Here is a 21,090-nt window from a genome sequence, read left to right as displayed (position 1 = left end):
GCACTGACACAAAATATAGTTAAATCGGACTAAGAGTAAAAAACAGTTTCCTTAGGGGTGAGTGTAGAAAAATGCGAACAATAAAACACCAGAGCAAGCAAGCAAGAGGTTGTAGAAGGCTAACCAAGCACTAGAATCACACCAGTAAAATAACAGTTGTTGATAAAGACCCCCTTTATGGGACAGGGGTATCCTGGCTTTATGAGAAGTTCTGTGAAAGCCCTGGATAAATGTCTAGATGGGGGTGTAAAGACCATTCACTGGCAGAGGTTCACTGAGCTTTGAGTTGCAAGTCAAGTTTAGGTAAGGGCAAATCTGGCAATATAGTAGTCTCTGCTCCATCATCCTACAGTGCGTACAATTTGCTTAATTCACAGTATTACGGTCTCATTTAAAAAACAAAATAATTGCATGTCTTGTGCGGGGTTTGAAACTTGAAAATGGAATGAAAACAAAATCACAAAAGTAACTTGTTTCATTCACAAAATAACTAAAAGGGTGGGATGTTTCTGGAGAATAAACAAAACCTGTCTGCCTCACTGGGCCTTTACACATGTCTTGAAACTGGTCTACAACGTTGGCAGTGGCATGACATAAGCAGTCAGGTATTCATAGAATCTCTAAAGACATTCTCTTACATGGCTGCTGTTTCTCTCCCTCCGATAAACCTTTTTGAATGACTGGTGGCCTGATGTGTCTTTAAACAGTCTTACAAGATCACTTTCCGGATGAAGAGTGGACTTGCATTATTGGATCACTGTATTGGATCAAATTCTGTAAGTCTTAAAAGACAATGCATCTTAATATGTTTCTGTGCAGTCTTTCCCAAAGAAAAATAAACAAATAAATAAAATAAAAATCAAACAAATAGTCCAGCTTCTTTCATTTAGGTGGCAACACATGCTACCAAATAGGCTGAGGGGTATGCATCTGCTGGGTCATCTACTCTGTAATGTCTTGGGATACGCTGTATAGCTGCACCCCACTTTGAACTCAGTTGCTATCCCCCACAGTGCTTCTGGAACCCCTGTGACTCTTGCCCGATTTTCTGTCCCCACTGGTGACTTACTGCACTAACACAACAATGTGGTCATCGCTGCTGGTGCACATTAGTCTGCCCTTCACAGAGCCAGGCAGATATTTAATCTCTGTTGTAAACCACCCTTACCTGCCAGGCCATTCATCAAAATGAAACACTTCACAACACCTGACGTCAGAATGAGTGGGTTTTGACTTTTTGAAATCTTGATTTGACAAGATATTTACAGAAAACTAACTGCACTGGTTAAAAAAAAAAAAAGTTAAATGACACAGTGCCTGATGAGGATTACAAATAAATCCCTGGAGCCGAATTCATGTACCGTATTATACTGTATTACTGAGAAGATAGAGCTTGTAAAAACTGAAATATTTTACAGTCCAACAAAGTATCCACATCAAACAGCAATGCATTTAGAAATAACTTAAATGGACTAAGTACCTCTGAATCAATGCTCATGTCTTATATGAAATACTTTGTAATACTTATACATGTATCTTAATTTTGCTGTTACCTTCATCTACGAGAGACTCTGTGGACATGTTAGCTTTATTAGTTTTGTTGAGAGAATCTGTTGACTGTGAAAGGTACCTCTTCAATGGCATGTCCTCAAGTGCCCTGCTGAAGAAAACAAAAGAATTTCAACAACTGGGATCTTCTGGTATCAGTAATCATAAAACTGAATTCACCCGTTGTCCATTTTTTCTTCTCCGAACTGAGAGCTGGAGCATCTCCTCAGAACTCTGCCAACAGAAGCAACGTTGCAGGCCAGACACAGCATTTTCTTAGGTGGAGCTCTCAGTCTGCATCATCCTATAACACATAGTGACAGGCCTACAGGCTGCTGCCCACTCAAAGGCTTACACACCTGATATTCTGCAATCCAGTGACACTTTCTTTATTGGCTTCTCTCCTCTGTATAGCACTCTTCACAGAGTACATGTTTAGAGGCCATAATGTTAATGGAATCACAGTACTGTGATGCTATGTTAACCATATATAATTCTAGTCTGTTTTACTGTGTTCAATCTAATTTTGCTCATATATATGGTTTAATCATTTCTTTAGATTATAGCTGGAAATCTATGTAACACTCTAAGCCTGTACTTTGGTAATTCCATATCATACACTTTGGACCTCATCGTCACAGATTTTAATGAAACTTGCCATGCTGATTTTGGTCATATGAGTAATGCATGGAACTGAAATTGCATGTGTCTTAGATCAATATTAAGGGAGTTGGAAAAGAGCTTTAAAACAATATGGGAACCATTTCTGTGCAACTTATATTTAGGGAGATATAGCCAGTCAAAGTCATACTTCAAAATAAGTTCAAACTTTGTTAGCTTAAATTTCCTGTAATATTAATCCCAGGCATGTGCAATTTTATATGACCAAATCAGCATGCCAAGCTTTGCTAAATCAGTAAAGCACAGGTCATGTACAGTAGAATTTATGGCTTAGAATTCTGGTTTCTGTGATTCCAGCTGTACAGGTAATATGTCACCCTAGATCCTGACACCGAGATAAATAAATAAATAAAAAAAAAAATCAAACAAATAGTCCAGCTTCTTTCACTTAGGTGGCAGCACATGCTACCAAATAGGCTGAGGGGTATGCATCTGCTGGGTCATCTACTCTGTAATGTCTTGGGATACGCTGTATAGCTGCACCCCACTTTGAACTCAGTTGCTATTCCCCACAGTGCTTCTGGAACCCCTGTGACTCTTGCCCGAGACTAAACTGACACCGAGACTAAACTGGCCACTCTTTAAACGGAGCGTGTAACTTGATACTACTTTTCAGCAGTACCTAAACTCATCTTTAGTAAACTTATTATTTGTTGGCTAGCACAAAAATAAATAAATTACTTTTTTCAAGAAAAATGTAATCGACTAACTAGAAAAACCATAAGGCATATACAGTCACTCAGTTTGCAGCTGTGTGATCTTAAACTACAAACATATCTTTTTTTCTCCATTTACTGTTACCCAAAACATTCTCAAAGGACATCTTAAAATTATCTTGTGTAACTGAGGTAAAAAAAAAAAAAAAGAAATCATAATTAGAACTTGCATTAAAATGACATATTTCATCAAGATGGTAAATAATTAACAACAAAGCATAAAATAAGAATGCATTGCACACTTCAAAATGTAATTTGTTGAACATCTATTCATCTGGAATTAAACCTATTAGTAAATTAGTAATTTAATGTATGCAACTATTACCTACATTACAATTTCAGACCTCTTTTGCCATCACAATAATTCATAGCAAGCTTTCATTCCTGTGGGTAACAGATCCATCAGGTAGTTTGTACGGATCACTAGAATGCTCACATATATTTGACTTTTTAAAATAACCCCAGTTCATCTAACACAATCTCGACATAATGCATTACCTCTAATTATTATTCAAGGTAGCCATAAGCAAAAACAATTATGCATAAATGAACGATTTAATTACATTTGATTTGATTACACCATTCCTAATAAATGTGCAAGTTAAAACCTGAACAGTGATACATTCAAGTCATAACAGTAAAGTACATCAAAATCCATCAATATTTCCAAAACGTTATACCTTATCTGCTCTTAGTCTTACTGTTTTAGAATAAAACATACATTTGATTTCAGTCTGTAACAGCCGGTGCAATTTATGATCTTGTAAAGGTTAGCTTTTTTTTTTATTCACTTTTCATTCTCTCAGTCGCGTTCAGAATCAATCCATACAACCCCATCTGACACTGTTTTCACTAAAGACGCGCTATAGCTCTGCAGTGTACCACGATGCATACTAACGCCCCGGTTCTGACACACAAACGCTGGCGCTGCCTTCTTCGTATCTCACCGTCACTTGCTTTTCTTTTATTCAGTTTTATTGAGTGTTCCTGCTGTATGCTTTTTCTTTTGCACCCAGGACATGCAGAAGAAAGAATGGTAAAGACCAACTTCGCGCTATAATCAGACAATCTGCCCGTGTCGCTCAAACACAGGAACATATATTGGTGTAAAAGTATAACAAAAGTGCACTTTTATTCAAGTGCACTTTTTCCATCGCCTTTTCCTGTAAGAAGCATGTACACACTTCTCTATGCTGTGGTTTCTATTACACACCTGAAAGAAAGAGACAATACATATGAACATGCGGTGAGATACGAAGAAGACAGCTTCGCCAGCGCCTGTGTGTCAGAACCGGTGGGGGCGTTAGTATGCATCGTGGTACAGCACAGAGCTATAGCGCGCCTGTATTCTGTTTCTTTTGTACTCCAGGGCACGCAGAGGAGAGAATAGTAAAGAGCAGTAAGTTCGGCGCTATATGCAATCATCAGACACCCCATCTGCCCGTTGTTTTGTTATACTTTTCAATACTTTTATACTGCTCAAACGGGCATGCTCAAAAATACACGTAATGCCACAAAGTGCACGCAGACACTTCATTTCGCAAACAAAACAAGTGCACTTTTATTCAAAACTACCTGTATAACCAAGAAAAAGAAAGAAAGTTACAGTAGGCGATTGATACGACATCTTGCATGGTGCAATGCTAAGAAGTGCAGATTTTCATTCCGTGCTATATAAAATCATCACATTCAAATATTAACAGTTCCCACACACCCAAGGACCGTCCTTCCTACATTTACGACACGCGTACTTGTTGCCGTGTACACACCTCTCTGTGCTATGGTTTCTATTACACTGAATGAGCTCACATATATTGTCTTTCTTTCAGGTGTGTAATAGAAACCACAGCATAGAGAGAAGTGTGTACACTGCTTACAGGAAAAGGCGATGGAAAAAGTGCACTTGAATAAAAGTGCACTTTTGTTATACTTTTACACCAATATATGTTCCTGTGTTTGAACGACACGGGCAGATGGGGAGTGTCTGATGATTGCATATAGCCAGTTGGTCTTTACCATTCTTTCTTCTGCATGTCCTGGGTGCAAAAGAAAAAGCATACAGCAGGAACACTCAATAAAACTGAATAAAAAGAAAAGCAAGTGACGGTGAGATACGAAGAAGGCAGCTTCGCCAGCGCTTGTGTGTCAGAACCGGGGCGTTAGTATGCATCGTGGTACACTGCAGAGCTATAGCGCCTTTAGTGAAAACAGCCGTGTCAGATGGGGTTGTATGGATTGATTCTGAACGCGACTGAGAGAGTGAAAAGTGAATAAAAAAAAAAGCTAACCTTTACAAAGATCATAAATTGCACCGCTGTTACAGACTGAAATCAAATGTATGTTTTATTCTAAAACAGTAAGACTAAGAACAGTTTACTTCTCAAAAGGGAGGGGCAGGATCGAACCCGTGACCTTGATTCCAAGCGGGGCTGTATCTATTGAACCACGGAGTCAGTTAAGTAAACTGGTGTCAACTAAGGCGGCTTTTTCTTTCTGCAGTTATATGTTTGAATAAAAGTGCAATTGTGTTATTCTTGTGAAAATGTTTCTTTGCTAAACATACATTATATAATGCCTAATTTTGTCATCTACTACTAGAATATAAAAAGAATGTGTTGACACAGATTACTGTAGAAACGGAACAGACATATGCGTGTTGATCTATTATTTCACTCTAAAATCTTCACTCCCAGATACTCAATCAAGGCATGAGCTAGTTCCTAAATTGGTGGGGATGGAATAAGCTTCTCTTTAAAATTTAGAGAACAAAGACGCTGGCGGAGAGGTGTGAAGGGATTTAAGAAGCCGGAATTACAGTTTTTTAGGCTCAATAAGAAAAGATCATGGGTTCGAGTCCTGCATGTAGCGCATAGTGTTATAAGTATTATTATATGTATTATATGACCAAAATATTAATTTTATTTCAAAAGGTAAACAAATGTTATTGCTAATTCTGCACACTATTTTGTTTTTATGCACTTTGTGATGTTCCTAGGTCAGATATGACCAAAATGTTTATTTTTTTATTTCAAAAGTGGTAAAAGAGTATTGGCTACTACCTCAGATTCTGCTCAGCTATAGATTTATTGTTTTTAATGCACTTTTTGATGTGCCTGTGTCAGATGTGACCAAAATGTAAAAAGGAAACAATGAATAAACATTATTTGCCTTTCAATACATTAATTTGTGTAGGTTTCAAATTTGTCCCTACCTGCTGCTTACCGGCCACTGAAAATGTCTGTCCCAGCTAAATTTCTTGACTTGAAAATCTGGCACAACTGAATTTGTAAAGGAATAGCCCTGCTCTTTGTGTTCTCTAGCATCCCAACTGCTAGAGCTTTCCCTTCCCTCTTCTCCTAGGCCATCTTATAATAGCATCAGACTTTTGCCATTGTAACAATTAGGGACTTGAAAGCTTAATTTATTTAATTCCACCACTTACGATTTTTTTTTCCCATAAAATCTTTACCACTTACATCTTAACACCAGCAAAACCAAGGAGCTGGTGGTGGATTTTAGGAGGCCCAGGCCCCTCATGGACCCTGTGATCATCAGAGGTGACTGTGTGCAGAGGGTGCAGACCTTTAAATATCTGGGAGTGCAGCTGGATGATAAATTGGACTGGACTGCCAATACTGATGCTCTATGTAAGAAAGGTCGGAGCAGACTATACATTCTGAGAAGGTTGGCATCCTTCAACATCTGCAGTAAGATGCTGCAGATGTTCTACCAGACGGTTGTGGCGAGTGCCCTCTTCTACGCGGTGGTGTGCTGGGGTGGCAGCATAAAGATGAAAGACGCCTCACGCCTGGATAAACTTGTTAAGAAGGCAGGCTCTATTGTAGGAGTAAAGTTGGACAGTTTAACATCTGTGGCAGAGCGACGGGCATTAAGCAAACTCCTGTCAATCATGAATAATCCACTGCATCCACTGAACAGTGTTATCTCCAGGCAGAGGAGTAGCTTCAGTGACAGACTTTTGTCACTGTCTTGCTCCATTGACAGACTGAGGAGATCGTTCCTCCCCAACACTATGCGCCTCTTCAATTCCACCCGGGGGAGTAAATGCTAACATTACTCAGTTATTGTCTGCTTTTTTTATTTTTTTCATTTTTATTACCATTTAATTTAATATTGTTTCTTTGTATCAGTATACTGCTGCTGGATTATGTGAATTTCCCCTTGGGATTAATAAAGTATCTATCTATCTAGTAAATTATATTGTGCCTAAATCTTAGATAGCCCTTATTAAACAATGTTATTGTTTATTTGCATTGCCTATTTAACATTTTATTAACTTTTACTTCTTGTAAAGCACCCAGAACTACACTTGTGTGAGAATGTGCTATTTAAATAAATGTTGTTGTTGTGACATTGTGTTTCAGAAGTGCCCTGACCAATAATCTAATTTTACTGAATATCAAAGGCTACAGTAAATTACATCTTGCCTGAGTTGCCTCGAAAGATTGCATATTGTAATCTTTTTAGTTAGCCAATAAAAGGTGTCATTTTCCTTGGCTTTGCTCTACATTCATAATGGCTAACACGGCACAACACCCTAGTACTAAAGCCTACAGTGAAATGTTAGTTTTACTGAAAATTTTGTTTTAAAGAAGTACAAGTCAAAATCAGTTTTTATTCATGTGACATTATTTTATGGGAAAAAAAAATCTAAGTGGTGGATGAGGAAGAGAATATATGTCTTTTGCCCGAGTGATCCATTCTTACACTTGACCATTTTTAGAGACACCCTTTCAAGCAATTATAGCTTTCAGTCTTTTTTGGGGTAAGCAATGCACACTGTTCAGGAAAATTCACTTTGAGGTAATGTCACAGATTTTAAAACACATTAAGGTCAGGGCTTAATGGAATCATTGTAGATAATTAATCATTTTGTCCTTAGATCAATCCAAGGTTAGCTTGGACTTGTAGCCTGTAGGTACAGTATGGTGTTTCAGAAGGTGTGGGCCGTTTTTTTTCATCTGTATGAATCTCTATCTAAATCTCATCTGACCACAAAATGCTTTCCCACATCACAGCTGTATTATTCTCATGCTTTTTGGCAAGATGTAGATGTGCTTTCAAAAGTTTATTTCTGAGTGATGACTTCTTTTGTGCCAGCCTCCCATACGAGGTAGGGTTACGTAGACCTATCAAAATTATTAACTGATGCACATTTACTCATAAACTCTGTAGCTCCTTTAAACTGATTGCGGTTTGCACAGATAAAAAAAGATATCTGAACAAATACAGAGAGTTTTGAAGGATAACATTTTCTAGGCAGTGACTCAGTGGTTTAACATATTAGCTTCCATTCCCTTAAACCAAGCCAACATTGCCCACTGGGGTATACAAAACACCTGAATGAAGTTTTGTACACTTTCCTAATGTATGGATTCACATTCCTTATCTCACACTTTAGTGTTAAGGGGTTTTAATTGTTGGGTATCAACTGATGCAAGGTGAGCCCAACCTAGATGCAGCACACTCATGCACATACACACTCTAATATCACAATGGGCAAGTTAGAATCCACATAGAAATTGCACCCAGGACTCTAGAGTTATGAGGGGAAGCCACAATCTGTCACGGTGGTTCAGTCTTGGTGATTAAATTTTACCTTCACCAGTACCATCAGGTGCAGAGTCACTGTCAATATAAACACACCAGAAAACCTGTCTGCCCTGTTTACCTGCTCTAATCCTGTGAAGCAATGCTGACCTTTTGACAATGGCTACTTTTAGGTTAACTGTATATTCCTTATCCTATGGAACTTTTTTCTGAGATCTGTTTGTGAGGCTCTTTTCAGTGTACCATTTAAATCAAAAATGAAGAAGTCCCTCTTCACTTTGGTTCTTATGATCTACTTACTACATGAAATGAATTCTACTAGGTTTGAGTGGTCCACTATAACACAGCTACAAGATGCCCTAAGTGATGGACTTTCTAGAGTAAAATGTTTAGATGGGTCTTACCATATTCCTCCTCATTATTACATGGAACTGCACCACTAATTTATGATTTTCAACACATCCAAGTATATCATTCCAAAGCACTAGTACTACCTACTTTATTCTGGGAAAACATTTTTTTAGTCTGAGGCAATGACAGAATAATTTATACATATATTACACTTACGCTGTTATGTTGCTAATAGACACACTCTTAGAAAGATTGCAAGTGGTGAAAGGCATGATTGCTGTGGCTCTCCTGCAACTGGAAATTCTCTGCTGCTCTTCTGGAATGAAAATGGCTGACCTTGGACGCTCTCGGGGTAGAGTAGCTAAATAATCAAGTAAAGAGGAATAAACAAAACAAGTGAATAAAACAGGAATAAGCATTAAAATACATTTTAAAAATACTGTAACGTCCTAACACAAGACAAGCTGTTTACACTAAATTAGCATGTCTAAAATCATGGAAATAATTAGACAGGTAACTATACATTTTTTCTGTGTGGCTGTATGTGCCTCAGGAGGTTCTGCATCATATTTAGGTGGGCTTCTCACTTGTAATTGAAATTAGCTAAGGAAAAATAGGTTCGCTGATAAAACTGAACAACGTACAGATTTTAGATAATAAAAAGGGCTAAGAGCTACAGTATTAATCACATTAATATGCAAAATCTAAAATTAGTGCATCAATCATCATAATACAATGTATGATATTAACCTACACTTAAAAATGTATTCTTTTAACTCTTGGTACTTACATCTGGTTCTCATTGTTACTTCAGGCATGGAGGATGAATCAGGTACTGTGAATTGCTGCTTCTGTTGCTAAAAATATAAAACGAACAGATTAAAGATACATACTTTTGTACCAAAAATATGCAGTTCAATGCTGTAACACAGGAACATAACTTTTTCCACTGATCACCAGAAGAACTGAGCCTTGGTGTCGTCTTTGTACGTGTGCTTTGACTTGAGCCAAATATTTACTTCAGCTTACCCTTAATGAATGCAATTTCAGATCTTTTACGCTACTAAGGTTGAATTTAGCTACAGAGTGTTGCATGTTAGTAATGATTTGAGAAATTTTGAAATCTACAGGGGTGGACAAACTGTAAATGCACATAATTAATCTTCAGGATTATCACCTTTGCAAACCTAGCAGTCCAGGTACACGTTTTGGTAGCACAGCTTTAATGCAGTATGGAAACTTACCTGAAACTTTTTATGGCAACATTTATTGTCCATGAATGCATGGCACTCTTCTACCACAATGTAAACACAATGGACAGATATTGGAAGAGAATATTTTAGCAAATAGAGGAGTTTTAGAGGATTATGCTATGTTGATGTGTGGTCTTTTTCCAATATACACAAAATATTTTATCAAAAAGAAACAGAGATACTGCATTAATATTGCATTCTTACATTTTGTTTTCAGACTTAATGTAGGCCCCACCGATTACTTTCTATGTTAGAAACATCATCTGTTTGATGTTCAGGGTTATTCTGAAGTGCAATACAGTATCATAGTGTCAACACCTTTAGTTGACCACAGTCAGTGATCTGTGTAAACAGACACCTTCACATTTTCATGTCTGGGCAATTAAGAGAATCCTTATGTTAGTAAACATGGGTTTAGGCCTGAGAAACCATCTTCACACTCTGCAAATTTTGTGCTACGAGCAGGGAGCTACTTCCCCTATAGCCATTAGGAGCCCAGGGTGCATATTAGTAGTGGTCTTATTTTTTATATGATTCCTCTTATGACTTTTCTGTAACTGCGTAAGGCAAGATCTTTTTGTAATAGTGCACAGCCCTGTGATTTTCAGAGATTAATGTCCATTTCCTAAGGCTGAACACTTAAAAACTTGCGATGGGAGCTTTGTTGGAATATTCAAGCCATCACAAGATCAACAAGCTGCTTGATATTTTAGGTCATTTTCTCAGCTGTAGGAAGCCCCATCAGTTGAAAGAGTTACCTGCTGTATCGGTGCATTATATTTGTTCCCAAGTTACACATTTCATTAAATGACTCGGCATTTGGTAGATACTGTATTGCAGGCTGACAAGCACATTAAATAGATTAATGTTGCTGTGCTTTCTCACCATTTCACTCTTAAAAGGAGTTTTTCCTGAAAACAAAGGGCCGCTGCTAGATGTGGTTTCTGGATGCTCTCCACATACAGCACGATACATTCTCTGACTTGGCTGTACATCATCACTACCTTGAAGAATATGCTCTGTATTTAACATGCTAACAAAAAGTAATGCTGCTTGTAATTGTGGTTCTCTTCACTTATAACTGGTATTGTAGCACTAATGAAACGGTTCTCCTTGTCTTTTCCTTTTTTTCCACCCTAACTCCACAAAAAAGTTTGCATTAATAAGTAACATATATATATCATAGAAATTGTCAGATTGATACGATAAACTTTTGGCATGCTTTACAGATAACACTATTATTTCTCTTACTTGCTCTATGGATTTGCATCACAATTTCGCTATATTGCTTACTAGAGGGTGGTTATTTGTGTGTCGGCGAGCAGACCCATTAAGCAAAAGCGGCAAAGGAAGGTCAAGTACAAAAAATTCGCACGTGTGTGACCTAGATGATGAAGAGATGCATTTCAAATATTTTTGCATGTTTTCTTGCACTTTGTTGACCTGTCGCACCATATTCAGCCCTTCACTCTGCAATCCATATGATCAGCCTGTTCTCAAAACCCAGCCTTTAGGGGACATGGTGCTGTTAAGAGTGTCATTGAGTAGTTAGAAAAATTTTTGTGCGCAGCAGAAAGCAAAAATTCAGCACGTCACCATGTCTGACGTCATTTTTGCTGTGTTGCTCTCACAACCTGGCAGATGCGTCAAAGATAAACTGCGCTTTAGGTAGAGTTTACAGCAAGTCTATAGCTGTGCTATAAGCAGCTGTCTTTAAAAGTGACACCAAAGTTAAGATTGTACATGATAAATTGGGTCTTTCATTTAATCAAATTGTTTTTGATTAGGAAAATATTGTATGGACCAAAGATTCAAAACATCTGTTAATTTGCTGGGATTTGCAAGTTTGTAGTTTGGTTGCCTAGAATTAAAACTGGTAGTCCTGGTAGTCGGACTGTAGCTTTGTCCTCCCTTGAAATTGGTTTAATCAAAGCTGCCTACAGGACCTTTTTTGGCTATACATAATTTGACAAATAACCTACAGTTAAAGTGTTAACATTGTGGATTTTTCTTTTCTTATTCAGGTCAGCCACTTTATATTATTTTATGACATAAACAAAAGGAAGATTAAAAACTCGCATTCAAATCACACGAGGGAGTCACCAATCTAAAAAATGTCTATATTAGTAAACTTACTTTGAAACCGTCTGTGACATAATTTGTTCAGCAGTGCGAACTGTGAGGCAATCCAGTAAAGCACCACCCGTCACTAACCACAGACATATCAGTCATTTTACACCCAGGACATCATTTTCCTTTTGAGGCCTCGTTTGCTAGTCTAACACTCATTCTTGTGTGTGTGTGTATATATATATAATATAAAAAAAAAAAATCCACAGTTAAACCAATGTAATTTGTCACTCAGATGTGGGGATTTAGATTTCTCCCAGGAAATAAGAAAAACAGAGATGCCAATAATAAAGAGAGCATGCCATTAATAGATCTCTTTGATCTGCCTCTTCAGTACATTAGTTATTAACGAAATGTGCCGCGGTGTACATATCATACATATGCTGTACGGTACACAAAGTCACGGCTCTCTTTCAGCCCATCTGTAGATCTCTTGGAGAGGATTATGCTTCACACAGGATCAAACCCAGACATCCTCACATGGCTCCCTATTTACTGATGTTTAGTCTTTCAGTGGAATGTGCAGGAGGCTGATTGCATGACTTCTGGTAATCCAACAACTAGTGGAATTATGGGATACTGAGGTACGGCTTACAATATGTTGTACACAGCTTAATGTCAAAAACCAACATCAAAAAACACTATTACAGTATGAAAGTGTGTACAAACTGTTACATTTAATTTCCAAAATATCAACTGTGAAATGGAGAGGCAGGATTTACTAAAGTAATTGTGAAATTTATGTAAGCAACCTAAATAAAAAGTGTGAGGGAAGGCTATATAGTAAGTGACTTCATTAAGGTAACTTGTAGAAAATCTGAAGAAATGGTGCGCCTAGCTAGTAAATATTTTAAAGAAAAAGGTTAAACACAAAAACCATAGAGGAGAAGAACATTTTCATTGGTTAAAATAGCTATCCTGAGTCACACGTAAATAAAAAAAGATCAGTAACAATGAAGAAATGAACAATGAAAACAACAGTTAAAGCAAAAAACAAAGGAAGAGCAGAATTTGCATTGAAAATGCTGCGAATCAATAAGCAAAGGAAAGAAGAAATGAAATAAACAGATGAAGTCACAGAAGGAAGACATACCATGAAGCAGAACAGGGCAGCTACGTAAGCCAAAGAGAAATATTACACAGGAAGTAATGCAAGAGTCTGGAGCAACCATCAGCAAATGAAGAAGAGGTAACAGATAAGGAGAAAGGAGAAGCAGCTCTGATATCAGAAACTAGACCAAAGAAAGCTTTGGGACGATAAAAACAGAAAATACACAAAGAGATACTAAAAAATCCACTGAGGATATTTACAAATATACTAAAGAATCATTCATGGATTTGTACTTTTGGGAAGTAAAAAAGAGAAACTAAAGACACACGAAACTTAAGTATATGCTCCAGAGCCAGTGAAATTAACACAGGCCAGTTGGATGAAGGGACAAGAGAAGGAAACAATAATCAAACATATGTACAAGTGAGGAATTTAAGGAAGGGAAACAAACACAATAATGGAATAAGAGAATTGTTAGACTAAAGAACATAGCACCATAAAAGGCAAGGCAGAGGGGAATAAGACAGAAGTAAGAAATCTGATAGTTTGTAGAGATATTTTGAACAATAAGGACAGAACAAATTGGGTAGAAGGAGAAATGGAGGATAAAATAAACGAGTAAATATGTTTTAATTTAAAATCAAAGATGAGTCTTAAAATTGGCATTGGCACGCATTTTAAAAGGCACTGTATGTTTAAACAGTGGTGTTTGCTTCAGTAGATCCAATTACAACTCTGAGAATGACTTTTTTTTTTTTTTTTAACTCCCAGACACAGATAATAAATGAAGAGAGATGCTATTAGTCAAAATGTTGAACATAAGAACAGTACGTGTTTAGGAAGTGTTGTAGATATGCACTAATGAATTTCAAGACAGAGAAGGAAGATCCACTACATGAAATAAATCAACATGCACCAACACAGAAACAGGAGATTTGAGGGATGTCTGCAAGAGTCACGGCAGTGTTAGCAAATAAGAAACACGTGGGCAACATTAAACCTTCCTCTTAAAATATAGCAAATAAAAGGTTGACAAAACTTTTAAATATCTGAGCTTTAAGGTAATGGATGTAAGAATGAAACAAGGAAAGGCGTAAAGTAAATTACTACAAATAATATATCCATAGGAAAACTTGCAGGGATAGAGAGAGGTAAAAATAGTGTGGTGAGATTAATGGAGCAAAGCATTAGTCTTAATTCTCAACATAATTTCAGTTGAAGGACTACACAAACCAAAAAGATAGTAACGATGCATAGAAGTGTTCATTTAACTAAAAAAAAAAAAAAAGAAAATAAAGCAACACATGTGACAAAATATTTGCTGACAATGGGATCGACTGTGCTGGGTTATACAGGTTGCTTATATCCAAACCATTCAGGGTTAAAACAGTCGATTTGTTTAAAGACAAAATGTTACAAGTGAGAAGGGCAAGAAACACAAATAAGGACCCAGTGGAAAGATTTGTTAACTTTATTGAAAAAGAAGTATGCATAAAATAGCATTTACTAGATATTTGAAAAACTTGGCACTGATGAGAAAGACCTTAAATATAAACAAAAAACAAGCGTAGGGTTCATAAAGTGCAACCATCAAGTTGGCATAAAAATCACAAGGAAAAAGAATATATAAGGCCCATGAGAGAACTGTAATGAGGATTTATCTGCAGTTGATGTATTTTAGAGAGTCAAACAGCAAAAAAAAAATTGGGAATGGTGGGAGAGAAACAGCGAAGTATTTATGATGAGACAATAAACCACTACAGAAATTATGTATGGTATGGTTGAAGAAAGTGATGTAAAAGTTTCAAAAATAAATGTTGTAAAACTGCATTAATGCTCAAGGTTTTGAATCTTGATGCCCCGCACATCCTCCTAGATCAACCTGACCAACAGACAGTAGTGTGTGAGGCTGAGAAACTGTGTGTCAGAAATGATGGTGTGCAATACTGGAGCTCCTCAGGGAACTGTCCCGACTCCCTTCTTGTTGACCCTACTACACAACAGACTTCCAGCACAATACCAGCACTTGCCACCTACAGAAAGTTTCAGATGACTCATCCATCATAAACAGCATTAATAATGCAGGCGAATCGATATACAGAAAGGTTGTGAAGGACATCATCTTGTGGTGCAGGGACAGCAACGTGCAACATAACATCAGCAAGACAAAAGAGCAGATTGTGGACATCTGGTGTGACAAGAAGCCTCTGAGACCAGTCACAATCCAGGTGGAGGACGTGGAACTGGCACAGAGCTACAAGTACCTGGGGGTGAATAAGAACAGCAAACTGGACTGGTCTGACAACACACTGGGCCTTACAAGGGGGGTCAGAGCAGACTGAACTTGCTAAGGAGACTCAGGTCTTTTATTTGTGCTGGAAATGTTCTACTGGTACATTGTAGCCAGTGTGGTGTTCTATGCCACAGTCTCTGGGGGGGAAGCAACCTGAGCGCAAAAGAAGCACAATGCCTGAACAAACGCACAGTTTGATAGGCTATATATTCTCGACTGTAAAGTGACCATGTCATATCTGGAATAAGTGAACTGCTTTTGAGTTGAATTGTTAAAAAAACGCACATCCTGACTAACAGTTGTCAAATCTTCTCTTGAAGTGGCAGAAGTACAATGGGTCTGTTGTGAGGAAATGCCGGTTTTAACTGCGAAAAATTAAAGTTATGCCTAAGATCCTTGATAGAATTATAAGGCACCCTGATAGTGACCATGGTGCATAAATAATGCATATTTGAACTCTCACAACTACTAATGTCATTGTCTCTGGTATTTTTATGTAATTATTTTATTTAATCTCAACTCTGCCGAGAGAATGCTAAACTGCATGTCGCATATTTAAAATAAAACAGCAGATGTGACATTTATGACCTCCTAATTGCAGCAGAACAACATGTACTTTTTTAATAAAATTTAGCTTTTAATGTTTATTTTACCAGCCCTTTCGAAATTTTACTGCGAAATTGAGCGTTAAGATTTATCAACTAAGTGTAACATTTAGTGAGAGAAGTAATTATGTATCAAAAAGAAATTGTGTAACAGTAATAATAATTATCTCAACAGTTCAGTAATAACACATTGAAATGTATAGAGCATGCCAAATGCACTGAGAGACAAACGATGATCAAGTGGCACACGTCGTCGTCCTCCTCCATGAGCAGCACACACTGCAGATCCAAGAAAATATCTTTCTGCTCTCACTCCTGCCATCTCAAAAGATTCTTACTACTCCAGCTCAAGTGCAGATCTCATCATAAACTGCTCACCTGCTTACTTATTTGCCCTACAAATTGAATAGGACCTTTTTGTTCATCATAAAATGAGCATTCAGAAAAGAGGGAACATTCAAAAATGTAAGAGTTATTGACTGGCCAATGTAAAAATCTTTTTTTAAAATGCTTACATTTTTAAACATTCTCAGTAATAATTAGGGTAAACAAACACTTGAAATTAGTATTGGTTTGTTAAACAATCACTTCCAATTCTTTTGAAGTAAAAAAAATCATTGATATTATGTTGTGTTTTGGTGATGAGGTTGGAAGGAACAAAAGTCCAGTGAAAATGAGTGATGTCTCTGCTTTGATTTATTTATTTTTTAATATTTATATTTGGCAAACCTAAAATGTTATTAGCCTACTCTTACTCTCTCTTCTTTCTAGAAAAACAAGTACTGTGATGTTTAGTGATCAAACCAAAAAAGAAAAAGTGAAGCTGCAGCACGAACTAGACAGTCGGTTATTCTCTGCTCCTTTCAACACTTTCTCTGCATATCACAAGCCAGTATAGCATGATTAACATTTTCAGTGATCTTGACACCATTTTATCTTTTGTTTAAAAAAAAAAAAAACTAAATTTTTGCTTTTGAAAAGCCCATACATGTATCCCAAGACAAACATTTAAAAATTAACCTGCTCATGCTGAAAAAATTCATTTCAGCAACTTCATAGTCAGGAAAACCAAAAATACTAAAGTTTACTTTTATTAACTCAATTATTTCTAAATGAGCATTATAAAGTACTCCAATAGTTTTATAAGATTTTAAAGTAATACTTTAGTTTAAAATTTTAATTTTTTCTTCACAGTCTTGTTTTGGCACTTGGTTTATCAATCCTGTAGTAATTTAAAGCACTGAAATGAACAGGAATTTAGTAAAGATAAATAAAAAAATAATAATTTGGAAACAGAACAGAATTTACATTAACAGTACACATGCATGACATTTAAGTAGTAATGTCTGGTCCGAAAGATAACAATAAAAAAAAAAGCCAAAAAGACACAAATTCTACAAACATAGCATATCAGAAGATCAGAAGGTTGCATTATCCATAGTCCAATATGAAATAAAACCATAAAACCTACCTTCATTTTGACCTTAGCACAGACTGGAAGAGCATCTCGGCAGCTTTTATGTATGTACACAGTGCAATCTTAAAAAAAAAAAAAAACAACATGAATGCCTCAAAATATTAACTCAGTACAAAAATTCACTTCACACTTCATTACCATTGCAACTCAAAAAATAATGGAGAAACGGCAAACAAACTAAAAAAACACATTTATTATAGGAAGATGCTGTATAAAGTAGTCTATTCTATAGTGCTCTGTAAATTTACAGTTACAGCACAACTGTTGTTTTCTTGGTGTGCAGGTGACGTAGTAAGCACAGAACAGACATTAGGAAAGGAAATTTCAGAACACAAACAGGTCATAAATATTTTTTTTAAATAAAGAATAAATAAGGTGCCTGCTGACTGACATATTATTGGACCACTCCACACTGGCAGGCAAGTGAACAGCGCAGTAGCAGTGTGAAAGGGGCCGCAGCATAGTACTGCACATGAACTCTAAGACACCAGCGAATGCCTGGATGATCTCACTGAAAGATGCACTACAAAAAAATCTCACTGCCCTACACTGAAAGCTGAACTACAAGAAATATGAAAAACTGTGGCTTAAACTTAAGCTGCTTGTTAACTTATAGAAAATGTGGCATCATTTGGGCCAATGATATTTAATCCTAAAACAATTAAGTGAAAACATTCTTTAAATTCTACCATGCCCCAGTTCTTTCTTTGCTTAACGTTTATTAGACAATTAACAATGGTTACCAAAATTTAAAAACTGCTTCAAGTAATTTGCCTGTAAAGCAGATTCAATCTAAATATCATCATCCAATTTTTCTGGCTTCAGTTGTGGAGCCGGCCTCACCAATTACAGCCACTCCTGTGCAAGGAAAGGAGGGGAAAAAAAGAAATCATGTCTCTACCTGTATAAAAATGTGCATTAGAAGCTGATACTTTCAGTTCAAAGCCTGTTTATTAGCATGTGCCAATAAGGGCAAAAAACTTCAATCTGAGCAAACAAGTGAATCTTTCAGAAGGTACAGCGTGAAACATTAAAGATACTTTTACATACATTAAAAAAACAGGAAATGGTGCATGTTCAGCACTCAGTAACTCCTTTGTGCTTCCTGTCACAACTCACGTGGATCACTGAAACATGTTTATTGTTCATTTAAACATTTTAACAAGGCACCCATCGAACCCGTCTTTGGGTGCATTATTCACTGCTCAGTGGCTGCCAGTCAACCAAAACTACTTGCCAATTTGCCATCTCTTGATACTTGATGTTATTCACTTTCACCAAGTCCTCAAAAACACCACTTACCTTGTGCAGATTCACAAGCAGGAATAACCTTCGGCCGCAATCACCTACTTCTATTTACAGACTACATGATACAACAAGACACACCCTGTTAAAGTAACAAGACACTTCTTTTCCTACACTATGTCTGCCACTGGACAGCACGTGTACTTATAGTAAATAGCTTTCACATTTGAAATGAGAACAGTTAATATTTTACTAAATTATATAAATTTAGTAAAAGGCACACACACAAAAAAAGATAATTGGAATAGAATAATGGGTTAAAAAGAAAAACAGCTGTAGCAGATTTTTATTATTACACAATGCAAGCCAAAAAAAAAAAAAATCACAGTAGTGGGATTTCTAATTTTTGAAAGATGGGATTCAATCTGTGCTGCTGCTTGTAAACACAGAAGCAGCTCCACGACATGTTTTCACAATGCAATGTAAAGGCAGGAACAAAGTGAGAAGAAGAGCAGAAATGTAAATAAGACAAACTGCTGCAGAAAACCTACACTGAAAATAAAAAACGCCCCTACACAAATTCAGACCCTCCCTAACAGTCCCAGGTGTAGGGATTTACAGTTTTTACTTCCTTCAGGTGTACAATTAACTGTAGTCCTGCTAAGGCGCAATTATTACATCTGTTATAATTGTATGGAAGTTCAGAGAGGGACAGAGTCCACCACGCTTTCATAATGGCAAAAATAAATAAATAAAATAAATGAGAAAAAGAGCAATGTTATTTCAATTGTTTGTTTTTTCCTTACACTATTGTGTTGCTTTTATTTGTAGTGTTGACAACTTTGGAAACAGTGCTCGGACAATGAACGCTTTGTAAGAAAGCAGCTACACAAAGTAAGTATTGCTTATTTGGTTGACTGATCATTTTTAACATTGCTCAGCAGGCCCTGGGTATTGTACTCTGAAAGGTAAATTTTTTGCCACAATATTATGGGCTTTTCACAGAGAAGTGTATATTAAATATGTAACAAGAGCTACTGCTAAATGTGCCATAGAAAACAAAGATAAAGCTTTTCAGCTTCAAGAAATAGCTTCTCTCACCTTCCACCATCAAGGACCCTAACCAAACAAATTAACAAGTGAAGACTCCACTAATGGGGAAAAGCTCAGTCGCAGCTATCAGTTTCACTTTTCAGATTACAGCACATGCTGGCCAGAATTGTTCCTAAACAAAAAGTGAAGGTGGAACTGCAGTGCCCATTGTTCCCACATTGTTCATTCTTGTTTTCTGAACATTCAACAAGGCAGTTTAACCAGTAGAACACATTTGAGCAGCTACTCCACTCACACAGCTCAAAAAGAATATGATTTTGTCTATCTCTGAAAATTGATTTTGTTGCTCAAAAGGTCTTCCAACTAGGAAACTGGAATGGCTGGTTTAAGCAAGGAAAGAGTCGCAAGGAAAACGTGTTTCATTTTGTTGAATCAAAAGGTTTAGAAAACAACGATAAGCGATACTGTAGTAAGGTTCAAGTCAAAAATAAAGCTGAAAACTACAAAGATACAAGAGTGTTTGAATGTGAACACAGTGCCTGATAAAACATTAATAGACAAACTACAATATACATACAAACATGCAGAATTCTCTGCAATCTAATCAAAGCACTAGCTAATAAATCACATACTTTCTATAACTTAAATCTTGAAGCTGTCCATAGGCAATTAATAAAGAGTCACTTCTTTATGTAAAATTTGGGCATAGCCACTGTTCATGGATATTCTGTCAAAATTTTGCACATAAAAACCACACTGCCTGACCGTGAGTGAGAAAGGAATGTGCTTCAAAGGAAACAAAACACTGCCAGCATCTGATCAAACAAATCAATATGAGAAGGTACTTGGCCAGCATTGTGCAAACAATAGGCGCTGAGCACAAAAGCAGCCTCTTTCTCAAAACACTAACTTGCCTACACAGCGAGCAAAAGTAACACAATTCAAAAATCACTATATGCAGATGATTTCCTTGATAGTTTTATACATACATGAAACTCACCCCTAGTATCCATGTAAAAAATGCCATTTTAAATTATCTTGGTGGTCACCAGAAATTAGCATTTAATGTAATCTCTGTTAACTTTCCTAATCTTCCATCAATAATTCTGTGGAGAC

General features: G+C 36.8%; 1 protein-coding gene across 6 annotated transcripts in view; it reads right to left on the bottom strand.

The window, feature by feature from the left end:
* The window catches only part of LOC120541395 (A-kinase anchor protein 13-like), a 300,746-nt gene that overhangs the window by 22,972 nt on the left and 256,684 nt on the right, over positions 1–21,090 (bottom strand). For 5 of the 6 annotated variants that reach the window (XM_039772974.1, XM_039772976.1, XM_039772979.1 and 2 more), the window contains 4 exons: positions 17,671–17,738; positions 9,658–9,724; positions 9,084–9,228; positions 1,554–1,660 (listed from right to left, as the gene is read on the bottom strand). In XM_039772974.1, coding sequence (XP_039628908.1) covers positions 1,554–1,660; positions 9,084–9,228; positions 9,658–9,724; positions 17,671–17,738 — 387 coding nt within the window. The remainder of the gene's footprint in view (positions 1–1,553; positions 1,661–9,083; positions 9,229–9,657; positions 9,725–17,670; positions 17,739–21,090) is intronic. The other variant, XM_039772975.1, reaches the window with a different exon arrangement.

This window comes from Polypterus senegalus, chromosome 12 (genome assembly GCF_016835505.1).
Source record: "Polypterus senegalus isolate Bchr_013 chromosome 12, ASM1683550v1, whole genome shotgun sequence".
Lineage (NCBI taxonomy): Eukaryota > Metazoa > Chordata > Cladistia > Polypteriformes > Polypteridae > Polypterus > Polypterus senegalus.
The sequence above is the reverse complement of the archived record's forward strand: the minus strand, read 5'-3'. Positions and strand labels throughout refer to the sequence as shown.